The sequence below is a fragment of the Pantherophis guttatus genome, chromosome 4 (assembly GCF_059756535.1).
Source record: "Pantherophis guttatus breed Tessera chromosome 4, ASM5975653v1, whole genome shotgun sequence".
In the NCBI taxonomy this organism is placed as follows: Eukaryota; Metazoa; Chordata; class Lepidosauria; order Squamata; family Colubridae; genus Pantherophis; species Pantherophis guttatus.
In genome coordinates, this window is record NC_142066.1 from 155,820,197 (window position 1) to 155,837,363 (window position 17,167).

Below are 17,167 nucleotides of genomic sequence, written 5' to 3' on the forward strand. Positions count from 1 at the left end.
AGCCAAAAAAACCTTTTTATTTTTGTTAATGTGGTGACACCCTGATTAGTTTGTATCCTGAAACAGGATAAGAAATAAAACAAAAGGCAACATCTTCTCCTACCTGATGCAGTTACTCTGAAGGTGAGCTTCTGGCCATCAGCTTCACAGGTGTATTTGCCGCCATCTTCCTTCTCCACCTGTTGAACAATCAGACGCCGGGATCTGCCATCTGTTTCCACCTTGAATTTCTTGTTGGAGGTAATCAATTTTCCATCCTTGAACCACTTGACATCTGTCTTGGCCTGGGCCACCTCACAGATGAGAGAGACGTCCTCTGTAGCCACAGCCTTGATATCCTTCTGGACCTTCTCCTTGTTGATAAACATCTCCTGAACTTCTTTATCTGGTGAGGGAAGGAGAGAGGCAGAAATTTTCATTAACTGCTTCTTTCTGGTGGCAGTTGATAGTTTCCATTAACTACTAAACATATGTTCTTCAGAAACACTCAAGGGTGTATCCTACATAACCAATATCTCAACCTTTTCTTAGTTGGTACCAAGAACCCCACAGTCCTCCTTGTCCTCTGCCTCCTTCTCCTCCTCCTCCTCCTCTTCTTCTCTGCAAACATTACTCCCTTCTAGCACTGATAATGTTACATAGTTGAATCATGAAACATCTGCAAGAAAATAACCAAGCTCAGAGAAAACGAAGAACCCAACAGTCCTCCTCCTCCCAAACCTTCCTCTGATGATGATGTAAGTTCAATATCTGGACCGTGGTCCCATCCCATCCCAGGTGAAACATATCTAACCCCTAAAAACAGTTATTTATAATTAATGTTTGCTCTAATTAAGTGTGGCTTTCTTGAACCTCAATGTATTTTCTCTTGAGTAACCAACCATCTATGATCTGAAGCGAGCTGGACCATTTTTCTGGAGAAACGAACTTCATTGTCTCATTGCAGGAAGTAGGAAACAAGCAGATCCGAATCTGAATCATTTTAAGATATGTTGGCCAGATCCAGGAAGGAACGTTTGGTGGCCATGGATTTGTCAAATAATGGTTGATTGATATAATTATTTATTTATTAAAGAACCTATATATGGCCTACCATTCGTATTGACCCTGGGTGATTTACAAACATGAAATCCCAGTACAGAAATCAATAAACCCCCATCCCTCTGGTGACAACAATCAGTCCAACCATTTGATGGATTCCATATCACCCTGGGATTCCTAGGCCCATTGGCCAAACCATGTTTTAAATGCCTTTCAGAAGACTCTCAAGGTGATGGCCAATCTTAACTCTGCAAGATGATGTTTCCCAGGAAGGGAGCCACTACAAAGAAGGCCATACTTCTTGGTCCTACCAAATGGACCTCCTTAAGAGACAGGACCCATAACGTCTCCTGCCTCCTTGCTCTGGTGGGTCAGGTGGATATAAGTGAATAAAGATGGCCCTTCAAATAACAGGGAGGGAGCCACCATGGAGAAGGCCTGGGTCCCACCAGATGGACCTCCTTAAGAGAGAGAACCCATAATTTCCCCTGCTTCCCTGCTCTGGTGGTCAGGTAGATGTCACTGAGAAAAGACGGTCATTCAGATAATCTGGCTTTAAGTCATGTAGGCTTTGAAGGTGACAGCCAGCACCTTGAATTGGACCCAGAAGCAAATCTATTTGTGATAAATCAAAACATCAAAATATCTATTAATTTCTGTCATCATATTTGTTACTTATATCTGGAAATATAATGATAAAGGAAAAGACTAAAGGATTTTTTTCCTACCTGTTACGGTTACTTGGAAGTTCAGCAACTGACCATCCGCTTCACAGGTGTATTCACCTGCATCTTTCTTTTCCACCTGTAGGACAACCAGATGACGGGATCTGTTTTCTGCTTCTATCTTGAATTTTTTGTTGGAGGTGATCAATTTTCCATCCTTGAACCATTTGACTTCTGTCTTGTCCTGGGCCACCTCACAGCTGAGAGAAATGTTGTCTGAAGCGACAGCCTTGATGTCCTTCTGGACCTTCTCCTTGTTGACAAAAACTTCTTTAATTTTTTCATCTGGGGTAGAAGCAGAAGACAAGACACATTTATTCACATTAGAGCTTCTGAGTGTTCTTCTTAACAATCAACAAAAAATGGATTGATTTGACCACTTTTAACCATATGAGAAATGTGGAGAATATAAAGGTAGTTGTACCTGCAACTGTGATTTTGAAGGTGAGCTTCTGGCCATCAGCTTCACAGGTATATTCACCTGCATCTTTCTTCTCCACCTGCTGGACAACCAAATGACGGGATTCACCTTGTTCTTCTATTTTGAACTTCTTGGTGTCAGTGATCAGCTGCCCATCTTTGAACCACTTGACATCTGTCTTGGTCTGGGCCACCTCACAACTGAGAGAGACGTTCTCTGAAGCCACAGTCCTTATGTCCTTCTGGACTTTCTTCTGGTTGACAAAGACTTCCTTAATCTTTTCATCTAGGCGTAGAAGCAGAAAACATTCATTCACATTAGAGCTTCTGAGTGCTCTTTTTAACAATCAACTAAAACTGGATTGATTTGACCACTTTTAACTCTATGGGAGATATAAAGATAGTTGTACCTGCAACCGTGACTTTGAAGGTGAGCTTTTGGCCATCAGCTTCGCAGGTATATTCACCTGCATCTTTCTTCTCCACCTGTTGAACAACCAGACAACGGGATTCACCTTGTTCTTCTATTTTGAACTTCTTGGTGTCGGTGATCAGCTGCCCATCTTTGAACCACTTGACTTCTGTCTTGGTCTGGGCCACCTCACAACTGAGAGAGACGTTCTCTGAAGCCACAGTCCTTATGTCCTTCTGGACTTTCTTCTGGTTGACAAATATCTCCTCAACCTCTCTATCTAATAGTGGAAGGAATGGACAAAACATTTTACTTCACTTTCTCTTTAGGATATTTGATTGTTTTTATTTAAAATTAAAGTTCTGAGCTTCAAAAAGGTCCAACTGATAGATTATATATGAACTAAGATAAGTCATCCTACATCTAGATGTTTGCCTCTTTGGCAATCACCACCCTGACTTCTGATTGTTGATCAAAACAACATCTAAAATCACGAAATTTAGGAAAATCCAAACAGGATAATTTTTATTTCCTGGGGCCTGTACTTGTAAGATACAGTCATCTGTATTTTTGTCATCTTGCTGAAGTTCTCCTTAACATCTGAATAACTGTACAGGTAGACTTATGACCACAATTGAGTCCAACATTTTTGGTGCTAAGTGAGACAGTTTAAGTTAATTTTGCCCCACTTTACGGCCTTTCTTGCAATTACAATTGTTATGTTAATCACCCACTAGTTAAGTGAATCTGACTTCCCCCCATTGACTTTGCTTGTCAGGAGGTCGCAAAAGGGGATCATGTGAATCTGGGGAGATTGCAACTGTCATAAATACATGTCAGTTACCAAGCATCTGAATTTTAATCACGTGACCATGGAGATGCTGTGACAGTCATAAGTGTCAAAAATGGTCATAGGTCCCTTTTTTAAGTAATGTTGCAACTTCGAATGGTCACTAAATGGACTGTTGTAAGTCAAGGACCACCTGTATTAACAGTACCATGGGAAAATCAAGATTTTTACCTGTTACAATCACTTTGAAGGCCAGTTTCTGGCCATCTGCTTCGCAGGTGTATTGACCTCCATCCTTCCTGTCAACTTGTCGGATAATCAGCCAGCGAGATTTCCCTTCTGTTTCAATCTTGAATTTCTTGCTTGGGGTGATGAGTTTCCCATCCTTGAACCATCTCACTTCCATTGTGGGCTGGGCTACTTCGCAGCTGAGAAAAGCGTTTTCGGAAAGAATAGCTCTGATTTCTTTCTGGACTTTCTCCTTGCCAAAAAAGACCTCTGCAGGCTCTGGGGTGAGGAATAACAGAAAAACAGAGTTGGAAGGGATCCTGGAGTTCTTCCAGTCCAACCTCCTGCTCAAGGAGGAGATAAATCATGTGAGTGCTTCAATCAAGACTCAGCTGTATATATGTATGTATGAATGAATGAATGTTTATATATACCAATATTCATCCATCCATCCATTCATTCATTTGTATTTTGCTTTTATTCTTTTTACAAATAACTCACGGTAGCGAAAATATCTAACACACTTTCTTCCTCCTATTTTTCACACAACAACCCTGTGAGGAGAGATGGGCTGAGAGAAAGGGACTGATTCAAGTCACCCAGCTGGCTTAAAGAAGGACTAGAACTCACCATCTCCTGGTGATTGGAACCAAAGCCAGCAGGCTTTCATGGCTAAAGCGGGACTTGAATTCATGGCCTCTTGCTTTCTAGCCCTGTGTGTTAACTACCATTTCTCTTATCCATTTTCCTTTCTTGATTTTATCCCTCTTGGAAGTCTCTGTTGACTTTCTGCCCTAAAATGCACTTCTTGCAAATTGTTGGTGTTGGTCAGCAAAGAGTGAAGCTTTGACTAATACATAGAGATCTACAGGTTGTTTCAGCTAATAATAAAGCTTAAAATCCCTTTATTTACTGGACTGTTCATTGTTTCCAGATCAGCGATGGCAAACTTTTTAGACACCGAGTGCCCAAACTGCACATGCATGCCCAAACAGAAAGATGTGTGGGTGCGCACGCATGCATGGACATGTGTGCATGTGCAGCAGAGACCCAAAGGCCAGCTGGCTGGTGGGAAGTGGGGCATCCCAACACTGGCAGCGCAGCAAGAGGTAAGATCTTTTTCTTTCATGACCTTCTGTTTCGTTGTTTGCAGGGAAACAGAAGCTCACGAAAGGAACGCCATGGAGATCTGACCTGGGGCGTCGGTGCGCATGCCAGCAGAGAGGGCTCTGCATGCCACCTTTGGCATGCATGCCATAGGTTTGCCATCATGGCTCTAGAACCACCCTCCCCCAAAACCCAATTGCCATGGCATCTGATCACTGCCTTGAAACTTGTCAAAGATCTGAGCTTGAAATTCAAAACCGCAACAGCATCATGGTCAGCTGTTTCCATGCAATGGCTTAGGAAAATATATGCAGATGACAGTTAATATTACAGGTAGTCCTTGACTTACAACCGTTTTTTTTGTGACTATTAGAAGTTAAAACGGTACTGAAAAAGGTGACTTATGACAGTTTTTCACACTTACGACCATTGCAGCATTCTCATGGTCACATGAATAAAATTCAGATGCCTAGCAACTAGCTCGTATTTATGACAGTTGCAGTGTCTCAGGGTTACATGATCCCCTTTTGTGACCTTCTGAAAGAAAGTCAGTAGGGAAGCCATTCACTTAACAATCGTGTGACTAGTTTAACAACTGCAGGAATTCTTTTAACAACTGTAGCAAGAAAGGTCGTAATAAGGGGTAAAACTCATTTAATAAATGTCTCACTTAGCAATAGCAATGTTGGGCTCAATTGCAGTCCTAAGTCGAGAACTATCTGTACAGACATATTTGAAAGCAAGCATTTGGACCGTTTCTTACCTTTGACCTCCACCTGGAAGGTTAGTCGGTCATCTTTTGATTCGCAGGTATAAACCCCTTCGTCTTCCTTGATGGCGTTTTGGACAATAAGTTTTCGCTGTTTTCCCTGAACAGAAAATGTCACCCTTTGGTCTGGCTTGATGTCCTTCTTCCCCTTTCGCCACAAGACTGCATCAGTGGCTGAGGACACTTCGCAAACCAGCTCAAACTTCTCATGAAGGTTGACTGAAATCCCAGGGGCTGAGTCATTGACAAATGTGGCCACTTCATCTAGAAAAGAGGGGTGAAACTCAGTGATCTGATACAAGCCACAATGACATCGAACATGTCCTGGTGTCATTGGTCAAAAGGACAGGAAGGGCAAATTATGTCATTTGTCCACTGACATTATGATACGTGATGTCCTCATATCCTTTGTCTAATCCCAGCCACCCCCAACATATGGAGGGAGTCCTCCATTTATAACCATCCATTTAGTGACTGTTTAAAGTTACAATGACATTGCAGCATCCCTATGATCACGTGATTTACATTGAGATGTATGGCAAATGATTCATATTTATGACGGTTCCACTGTCCTGGAGTCATGAGGTCATTTTTTACAATCTTCTGACAAGTAAAGTCACTGGGAAAGCCAGATTCACTTTACAATTGTGTGACTCATGTAACAACTGCAGTGATTCACTTAATAAAAGTGGCAAGGAAAAGTTGTAAAATGGGGCAAAACTTACTTAACAAATGGCTTGCTTAGCAACATAATTATGGGCTCAATTATGGTCGTAAGTCAAGGACTACCTGTATTTATGACAGTTGCACTGTTCCAGGGTGATGTGATCATCATTTGTAAGCTGGCTTCTAATAAGCAAAGTCAAAAGGGGAAACCAGATTCACTTAACAACCACAGGATTCACTTAACAACTGAAATGATACACTTAACTATGGCCGAAAAGGTCATTAAACGAGGTACAATTCATTTAATAACTGTCCTGCTTAACAACAGAAAGTTGGGGCTCAATTGTGGTTGTAAGGCAAGGATTATCTGTACTTATTGAATCGATGCCTGATGCCTATGGCACATCTTGGGGAAATTGGAGAATGGATGTCCTTTTTATAATTTGCCTAACATAATCCCACAAATGATGAGAAGGCATCCAAATGGCATTGTCTCAATTATTTCATTGTACCGATGACACAATGCAAATTTGCATAAAGGGGGATAAACTGCATCCCTAAATGGTACATTAAATGTATGCCAACTTAGAAAAATTCAAATTTTCTAGTCATCTTCTCTTTTTTCCTCATCTTTCCCAGCATTATGGACTTCTTAAAGAATCTGTGTTTTTTCCTTGGTTGAGGAATTATCTATCAAACTGGTGTTGACCCTTGGTGACTATCTAGATCTTCTTCAGGTTGATCTGTACTTTAAGTCTTCCAGTAGGACATTCATGGCCACCATAACTGAGCATCTACCTTTTGCTGGTCCTCCCCTTCTACTTCTTTCTATCTTTTCCAGTATTATGAAGTTATCAAAGGACCCTGGGTTTTTTTTCATTGATTAAATGAAAATGTTTCATTTATGTTCCATCAAGTTGGGGTTGACTCTTGGCAACCATCTAGATATTCTCCAGGCTAATCTATACCCACCTTGGCCCTTCAAATCTTACAATAGGGCATTCATGGTCACCATAACTGAGCATCGACCTTCTACTAGCCCTCCTCTTCTACTCTTTCCTTCCACCTTTCTCATTATGATGGACTTCTCTAGAGAATTAGATCTTCACGTTGAATAATTATGTTCAAGTTGGTGAAGATTCTCAACAACCACATTGATAGACCTTCTCTAGAATGATCTGTCTCCAACCTGATCCTTCATGTTTTCTAATGTGCACCCAACATCACTGTCAATTCACCTCACTCCTGGTCATCCTCTTCTTCTCTTTCCTTCTACCTTTAGTAGCATTGTGGACTTCTCAAGAGATCTTGGTGTTTTCATTGATGGTGTACCATCAACTTGGTGTCCAGCTTTAGTGTCCAGACAGATAGACCTTTTGCAGGAAGCTCTTTCCTTAACTTGGTTCTTCAGGTCTCCCAACAGTGCCTTCATCACCACCGTAATTGAGTCCCTCAATGTTGCTGCTGGTTGTCCTTCTCTTTCCTTCCATCTTTCTCAACATTGTGGACTTCTTAAGGGAGCTTCAAGTTTCAGCTGGTTGACTAATTGATTGATTACTTGCTATAAACTTGGTGTCCAGCCTTAAGTGTCCTGGATCTTCTCCAGGAAGATCCTTCATTAATCTGGTTCTTCAGGTCTCCCAACAGTGCGTCCATAACTGAGTCTCTCAGTGTTGCTGCTCATTGTCCTCTTTCCTTCATCCTTTCTCAGCTTTGTGGACTTCTCAAGGGAGCTTGGTGTTCCCTTAACTTGCTTCTTCAGGTTTCCCAACAGTGCCTCCATCACCACTATGAATGAGTCCTTCAACCTTTCTGCTGGTCATCCTCTGCTCTTTCCATCCACCTTCTCCAGCATTGTGGACTTCTCCAGACAACAGAGCCTTTCCACAATATATCCAATGTATGATAATTTGAGTCTCTTTATTTCTTTTACCCATTCCAAACAAAAAACTCAACAAGGTCAGCCACAACTACATGATGAAAGCACAATTCCTGCGCACAACCCATATATAAAGGCAGTGGAACTTCAGATTCACAGTGGTGGTTCTCATCTTCTCCGTGGACATCCCAACCCTGTCCTTGCCAAACTAATATGTTGGCGTCATCTCCCAAGCTCAGGTTTTCCCATAATTATTTCTTAAAATAGGAAACTACAATTTAATTTCAGCTTCCTAAAGATCTCCCAAAACTATGGTTTGAAGATCATGCTCAGAAGAAGAAAAGAAGTATATATTGCAAATACCTTTCAAGGTGACTCTTCCAATGCTTTCAATATCCTTGGTTACAAATTTCACCTCTGCCTCCTTGAACGCACTGGTGACCCGCTTAATTATTAAACTGTGGCTTGCTTTGGTTCTCGTAATTATGTATTTGTCACTGTTCTGCACAAGGTTGCCATTGATGTACCATGAGCCGGGACTAGGGATGGTGAGGTCCACAGTGAAGGTTGCATCTCTCCCTGGTGCAACTTCGACATTTCTCAGAGGAGTTTTCACTGCCAGGGTAGGTTCTGTGGGATACAATGATGATGGGCAAAGATTAACAATTTTTTCTCAATAGAAGAGAATATTTGTAATTGAGGGTTGAATTGTGGGGTCCTTGGTGCTCACTGAGGTTGGTGGTTACCTTCCAGACTTTAGATAACAGGAGGAAGAAGAGGAGGAGGAGGGGGAGGAGGGGGAGGAGGAGGAGGAGGAGGAGGAGGAGGAGGAGGAGGAGGAGGAGGAGGAGGAGGAGAAGAAGAAGAAGAAGATGATGATTCTGATCATTGGAATTAATGCAGCATATTATTCATATTCATAATACAAGATATTTGAGAATTTTAGGTATTGGCAGCTTAAAAAAGTCTAAATCCATCCATCACCTTCAATTTAGCCCATTGCTGAAAAAAACCAAACTTACCAAGATGCCAGACTCCAGGAAATTCCAGATAATCACTTTGGCCATACTTGTTTACTGCAGAAACTCGGAACTGGTAGTCAGCCTCTTCAGTCATGTTGTTGACCATCAACTCAGTTTGGGACACCAAAGCTTGGTGGCACCTCAGCCATGCAAATCCAGTCAGCTTCTTACGTTCAACAAGGTAGCCATCTATTGGGACAGGCCGGTCCGTCTTCCGAAGAGACCAGGCTAACGTCACTGAGGTTTCTGTTTTATTTTTCACCACTGGGTCAGTTGGAGGATGTGATGGGGGTTTCTTTGGAGCTGGTCAGGAGGGGAAACAGGGAAAGACCAAGTCAACATTTGGGGGGGAAACCACAAGTTTTTTAAAAGGTGCGAATATAAAGATAGTTCAAAGGTTGTGCAAGCGCCATCATTTTCCCATCATGTATTCCTTTGCCGGAGTCCTCTGAGATGGGTGGTTTTCTTGCAGACATTTCATGACCTGGGGTTTGTGGAGAGGAGGAGGAGGAGGACGACGACGACAACGACAACTGTGGAATCCGTGGTACTCTCTCAACTTGGTTGCTTTCCTCCAGACATTTCATGATCCAACTAGGTAATACATCAGTGCTAAACGGAATGGGGTTTACACTGTATATAAATAGAGAGCAAACCCCATTCCCATCTTCATCACTGCTGATGTTTCCTAGTTGGATCATGAAATGTCTTCAAGAAAACCATCAAGCTCTGAGAGCACCAAGGATACCCCCACCCCACTTCAACCCAGAGCTACAGAGATTCTTTTCTATCATACAGGTATGTTTAGTAACTGTTCAAAATTACAACAGCACTGAAAAAAGTGACTTATGACCATTGCAGTATCCTCATGGTCACATGATCCAATTTCAGATCCTTGATAACTGACTCCTATTTATGATGGTTGCAGTGTCCCAGAATCACGTGATCCCCTTTTGCAGCCTTCTGACAAGCAAAGTCACTTAACAACTATGTTACTAACTTAACAACTGCAGTGATTCACTGAATGACATCTGACTTAGCAAAAGAAATGTTGGGCTCAATTTGGACCCCTTCAAGAAACCTTAGTTTAAAACATTATTAGAATCAGGCGGGGTCAGTTATTCAGATCAGTGGCGCATTAAAAACATAAGAAAACCCCAAGGCATCTGTCCCATAGCGGTAAAGTCATTTGACCCAACTCGATCCCCAGAATATGCTTGAAGATCCGAAGCAGAAGGTAAGCATCAATCAATCGATCACCGTTAATTTCTTGCATGCAAGAAACGTGCTGTCATTTTCTACCCATCCTTAAAATAATATATGGAGCAGTGGTATACAGGTAGTCCTTGATTTATGACCACAATTGAGTCCAATATTTCTGTTGCTAAGTGAGACATTTGTTCAGTGAGTTTTGCCCCATTTGACGATCTTTCTTGCCACAATTGTTAAGCAAAACCGTGCGGTTGTTAAGTTAGTCAGAAGGTTGCAAAAAGGGGATTGCATGATTCCGGAACACTGCAACCGTCATAAATATGAGTAAGTTGCCACGCACCCAAATTTTGATCACATGATTGTGGAGATTCTGCAATGGTCGTAAGTGTAAAAAGCAGTCATAAGTCACTTTTTTAGTGCTCTTGTAACTTCGAATAGTCACTAAATGAACTGTTGTAAGTCAAGGATTACCTATAGTCCTTAAAATGGGGCATTTATAAACAAACGATCTGTCTAATGTAAGGAGCAATAGAGAGCATTTCTCCTGTAACTTTCTGTATCTCAGCCTCCTCTTCTTTTAGAACCACTTCTTGGTTTTTAGAGTCATAGGGCTGGAAGGGAGCTCAGAGGTCTTCTAGTCCAACTTCCTGCTAGGCAGGAACTTTATACAACCCCGCCTAAATAGTTGCCCAGCCTATTTTTGAAAACCTTTATTGATGAAGCACCCACAAGGCAATCTGTTCCACTAATCAATTGTTCTCACTGTCAGGAAGTTCTAGGTTGAATCTCTCCTTGATTAGTTTCCATCTGTTACTTCTTATCCTGGCCTCTGGTGTCTAGCTACGATATAGTATGGATTCTGGTGAGAAAAAGTTATTTTTGCAAACAGGGTGCAGTGATGCTTACTTCAATTATGTTCTCTATGTAAGGTTTTCGTATTCTTTTCTTGGTATATGAGATGTTAGCTTAACATGCAATGGCTAAGACAGTGGGTTGGGCAGCCAACTTCAGATGGCAAATTAAAGAGATTAAATTAAAGAGATTAAATTAAAGAGATTTTTCCAACAAAGTCATTTTCCAATACGGCAAACAGGTTGGGTCAGACTCAGAAACTGCTCTGCACTATGATTTCTGAATTTGATCTGGTTACAGGTAAGTCCTCAACTTATCACCATAATGGAGGCCAGAATTTCCATTGTCAAGTAAGGTGGTTATTAAATCAGTCATATCCAATTTCATAACCTTTTTAGCCATGGTTGTTAAGTGAATCACTGCAATTGTTAAGTTGTACAGTTGGTCCTCGACTTACAACAGTTCGTTTAGTGACTGTTTGGACTTACAACGGCACTGAAATAGATTTATGACTGTTTTTCACACTTATGACCATTGCCGCATCTCTGAAGTCACATGATCAAAATTGAGATGCTTGGCAACTGACTCATATTTATGATGGTTACAGTGTCCCAGGGTCATGTGATCATATTTTATGATCTTCTGACAAGCAAAGTCAATAGGGAAGCCAGATTCACTTAACAATCAGGTCACTAACTGAACAACACTTAACAACTGTGACAAGGAAGGTCATAAAATGGGGTAAAACTTACTTAACAACTGTCTCACTTAACAACAGAAATTTTGGGCTCCATTGTGGTCATAAGTCGAGGACTTCTTGTATATCATTGTACTGTATCTTATTTTAAGGGTGGATAGTAAATGACGGCATGTTTCTTGAGTGCAAGAAATCAGTGGCAATTGACTCATGCGTGTGTTCCGCTTAGGATTTTCAAGCATGTTCTGGGGATCAAATTGGGTCAAATGACTTCATCACTACAGGGCTGACTTGGGTTTCTCTCATGGTTTGGCTGTGCCACTGATCTGGATAATTGACCCCACATGATCCTAAGAACCTTTTAAACCAGGTTTTTGTTTTAAGGGGTCAATCTTGGCACCCAACATTTGATGGCACTATCATAGGCATTGTTCTTCTATACGGATAGTCAAGACCACAACTGAGACCAGAATTTCCATGGGCCAAAACTCTATCTAGCTACAAACACACCCTCCCTCCCTCCCCCTCCTTTTTTCTCATTAATCTACCCTCAGTACCTCATAATGACAAAACGAAAACAGAATTTTACAAATGTATGTAAATTTCAACAACTAGAATCAGGCTACAGCATAACAAAATTGACAAAAGTAAAGGGGGTCTGAATACTTTCTGAATGCACTGTATATCTATCATCTAACTATTGTCTGTCTCTGTCTGTCTGTCTGTCTGTCTGTCTGTCTGTCTATCTGACTGTCTGTCTGACTGACTGGATAGATAGATAGATAGATAGATAGATAGATAGATAGATAGATAGATAGATAGATAGATGATCTATCTATCTATCTATCTATCTATCTATCTATCTATCTATCATCTATCTATCTATCATCTATCTATCTCTATGTACCATCTCCCTATCATCTATCTACTGTATCTTTCTATCTATGAGCAAAACTCAGTTGTGGTCCTAAATCAAGGACTAACTGTATTTGCAAGCTGTTAAGCATCTAAGATCATCAGAAGAAGCCTGCAATTTCTAAATAACAAATATGGAGGAACGAACCCCTCATACGCATAGGGGAAAAAATCACTCTCACCAGAGACAGTAAATTGCGTGGATGTTCTACACTCATCAGCCACAAAGACAATTTCTCCTCCATCTTCCATTTGACAATCCCGGATGATCATGGTGTATTCTCTATCTGCGGATGAGATTGAAATGCGACCACTGGGTTTTAATTCTTCTTTATTCTTCAACCATCGGAACTTCTCGCACTTCTGTTCCAGTTCCACGCAGAACACTGCAGTGTCTTTTATACTGACAGCTGTTTTCCTTGGCAGTTTCTTGACAATGTTGCCTAGGTTGATAAATAAAGATGTGATCATTAGCTTCAGTCAACTCACATTAAAAATTCCATGCTTAGAAATACTATGAATAATGAATGTGTCTAGGTAGGGAGGTATATACAGATATAGATGGATAGGAAGATAGACAGACACAGATAGATAACTAAACAGAGCGATAGATATGTGAAAGTTCAGAGAGGAAGAAGAGAGAGAGGGAGGGAGGGAAGGAGGGAGGGAGAAATGATTAAAGATATACCGGTAGATAGATAGATAGATGAGGTAGGTAGGTAGGTAGGTAGGTAGGTAGGTAGGTAGGTAGGTAGATTAGATAGATAGATAGATAGATAGATAGATAGATAGATAGATAGATAGATAGATAATGATGGGTAGAGATAGAGATAGATAGGTAGGTAGGTAGGTAGGTAGGTAGGTAGGTAGGTAGGTTGATAATGATGGGTAGAGATATAGATAGAGAGAGAGAGAGAGATGGATAGATAGAGATAGATAATGATGGGTATAAACAGATAGATGGATAGACAGATAGATATAGATAGATGAATGATATAGAAGATAGATAGATAGGTAATGATGGGCAGAGAGAGACAGAGATGAGATACATAGATTAGATTAGATTAGATTAGATTAGATTAGATTAGATAGATAGATAGATAGATAGATAGATAGATAGATAGATAGATAGAAAAATAATGATGGATAGAAATAGATAGATAGATAGATAGATAGATAGATAGATAGATAGATGATGGGTAGAGATAGACAGACAGACAGACACATACCCTCACACACACACATCGATGTGGATAGAGGGATAATTGGATAGATAATTATAGAGAGATACAGAGATATTGGGGGAGAGAGAGAAATAGACAGATGAATGAATAGGTGAGGGGGTAGACAGATAAATGGATGGATGGATGGATAGATGGATTATAGTTACATGAACTGATAAATAGGAAAAGAGAGACAGAGAGAAATTCATATATGAATAGATATATGGGAGGGGGGGAGAGAGAGAGAGAAAATTGGATAAATAGAAGGTGAGAGGGAATAGATACATGAATTGACTGATAAGGGGGGAGATAGACAGATACCTATCCCTTACATGCATTCTAACCATCCAGGTTAGAAGCCAGAGAGGCTGACATGAATTTTGTAGTTTTATATAAATAAATATATTTCCCATCTCTATACACCCCAAACAAGAAAATTCAGGTAAACAGGAGCAGCGTGAGGTAAATTGCAGAGCACACCGAAGAAAAAGGCGGGAAAAAAGGGAAACGCCCCCTCCACACCCATAGCAACCAATCACAGTGCAGATTGCCTCAGGCAGGAGCCAGCCCTTTTCCCATCAATCAACTATAACTGTTTGTTCTGGCTCACGACACGAGTCCCCTATTAAATTTAAATATCATAACATACAGTGGACGGAAACATACACTGAATTTATTGCATATTTTTGTGTCCAGTGCACTACGGTTAAACCTTAGAGCTGGGAACAGTCCATCGTCAGCCTTGGTGGAGCTCAAAAATCATTTGGATGGGAACCCACAAGATCCCACCCAAATAAACCAGGCTTAGAAAACCCAAATATTTTCCCCTTTTTGCATTTTCACAAATGTGTTTTTTGCAGTTTGTGTTTGTCAGACTGGCGGACGACGCCATCCAGCAAGAAACACAGAGATGGCTTGGTCAGAGGCAAATCAGTTTACCTTCCTAACCCTGACTTGTAAAGTGGACTGACATATCCAGGCAGTTCTCGACTTACGACCACAATTGAGCTCAAAATTTATGTGAGAAATTTGCTAAGTGAGTTTTGCCCCATTTTACAAATTTTTCTTGCCACATTTGTTAAGTGAATCCCTACTGTTGTTAAGTTAGTCACCCGTTCGTTAAGTGAATCTGGCTTCCCCACTGCTTGTCAAAAGGGGATCACGTGACCCCGCGACACTGCAACCGTCATAAATATGAGTCAGTTGCCACGCATCTGAATTTTGATCGTGTGACTGAGGGTATTGCAATGGTCATAAATGTGAAAAATGGTCATAAGTCACTTCTTTCAATACTGTTGTACTAAATGGACTGCCGAAGACTACCGGTATGTGCTGCAGAGTTCAAAGGCATCAACGTAAATTATATGTCTGCAATCCATTCAATTGCTTGGCAAGCACCATGATCTGAACTCAGGTTACAGAAATCCCTCGGATGACCTCCTTCGACCTTAAATGCAAACAGCCATGAATTGACTCTCTTAGATAACTAGTGGTTTGCAACAGAGATCTTGCATTTCACCCCTGGAATTATCGACTAAAGAAGCCTGATCTCTGTCTAAAAATTGTTAGCAGGTCAGAGCTGAATTGCCTTTAATGATTTTATTTATTAAACGGGTATTTAACAGATAGTCCTGGAAATGGGAGCAGAATTTGCGCTGCTAAGCAAAAGGGTTATGAGGCGAGCTGTGACTGGCTTTGCAATCTTTTTCACCACGGTTGTTAAGTGAATCACTGCAGTTAACCATTGTTAACACTTAACAGTGGTTAAACGAATCATATAGTCATTAAGTGAATCCAGCTTCCTCCTTTGCTTGTTGAAAACTGGCTGGGAAGGTCACAAATGGAGATCATGTGACCCCGGGATGCTGCAAGTATCATAAATGCAAACCGGTTGTCAAGAGCCCGAATTTTGATAATGTGACCTTGGGGATGCTGCAGTGGTCGTAAGTGCGAGGATCTGTGTATTGATTTTACTAATATGAGAACCCTTCATATGTGTAAATGCCAAATCTTAGGATTCTTAGCGGTGGTAAGGGTGACTTGTAAATTTGGGCAGATGGTTTTGAACGATCACTAAGCGACCAGTCATAAATTGAGGACTACCTGTAGAAGGAAATCCTACCAAGAAAGATCAGATGGACTTCACTTACCTTGAACGCTCAATTCAGCGATGGTTCTGCTGCCTTCCTTCATCTCGCAAATGTAGACAGCGTCATCATCCATGGTGACATTTTGGACTGTGAGCTTGCGGCATAGCCCATCTTCTTCAATCTTGTACTTGTCATTCTGTTGAAGTCTGGTCTCCTCTTTGAACCAAGTGGTCTCCACATCAGAATGGGGAACTTCGCACACGAAGATCGCGGAGTCCTTCTCCCGAACTTCCAAATCTTGGAGTTTTGTCTTGAAAGGTATTCTCGGTTCTGGGGAAGAACCAGACGGAGAAATGAACTTTGGTAAGACATAAGACTGAAGAACCATCAAACAGCAAGTGTGGATTCTTCTCAATGACGTTAAGATTGTTTAAAACATCAGTAGAACAATGTGATCTAGAATATCAGTAGAACATTAAGATCCAATAGAACATCAGTAAAACGTTATGATCAATCGGAACATCACTAGAACCTTACGATCAAATGGAATATCAGTCTAAAATTACAATCAAGTGGAACATCAATAGAACATTATTATCAAGTAGAACATCAGTAAAATGTTATGATCAAGGGGAACATCAGTAGGAAATTACGATCAAGTTGAACATTAACAGAACTTTATGACCAAGTAGAACATCACTAGAACATTATAAGTAGATCATCAGTAGTAAATTGCTGATCAAGTGGAAAATCAATAGAACTTTGGGATCAAGTAGAACATCAGTAGAACATTATGATCAAGGGGACCATCTGTAGAAAATTACGATCAAGTGGAACATCAATAGAACACTGTGATTAAGTAGTAAAACATCAGTAGAACATTAAGATCAAGTAGAACATGAGAAAATATTGTGATCAAGTAGAACATCATTAGAAAATTGTGATCAAGTGGAACATCAGTAGAACATTAAGATTAAGTGGTACAGGTAGTCCTTGATTTACAATCACAACTAAGCTCAAAGTTTCCATTGCTAAGCAAGATAGTTGTTAAGGTAGTTCCCCCCAATTGTATGACCTTTTCTTGTGGGAAGTGAAAACTCACTTAACAACTGTCTCAGT

At 40.7% G+C, this 17,167-nt stretch overlaps 1 protein-coding gene across 3 annotated transcripts in view; it reads right to left on the minus strand.

The window, feature by feature from the left end:
* OBSCN (obscurin, cytoskeletal calmodulin and titin-interacting RhoGEF) overlaps positions 1-17,167 on the minus strand; it is a 258,005-nt gene that overhangs the window by 229,360 nt on the left and 11,478 nt on the right. For all 3 annotated transcript variants that reach the window (XM_060684486.2, XM_087894267.1, XM_060684487.2), the window contains exons 3-12: positions 16,109-16,378; positions 12,918-13,178; positions 9,060-9,362; positions 8,401-8,667; positions 5,487-5,756; positions 3,620-3,895; positions 2,597-2,878; positions 2,191-2,472; positions 1,770-2,051; positions 104-385 (exon numbers count right to left, since the gene is read on the minus strand). In XM_060684486.2, coding sequence (XP_060540469.1) covers positions 104-385; positions 1,770-2,051; positions 2,191-2,472; positions 2,597-2,878; positions 3,620-3,895; positions 5,487-5,756; positions 8,401-8,667; positions 9,060-9,362; positions 12,918-13,178; positions 16,109-16,378 — 2,775 coding nt within the window. The remainder of the gene's footprint in view (positions 1-103; positions 386-1,769; positions 2,052-2,190; positions 2,473-2,596; positions 2,879-3,619; positions 3,896-5,486; positions 5,757-8,400; positions 8,668-9,059; positions 9,363-12,917; positions 13,179-16,108; positions 16,379-17,167) is intronic.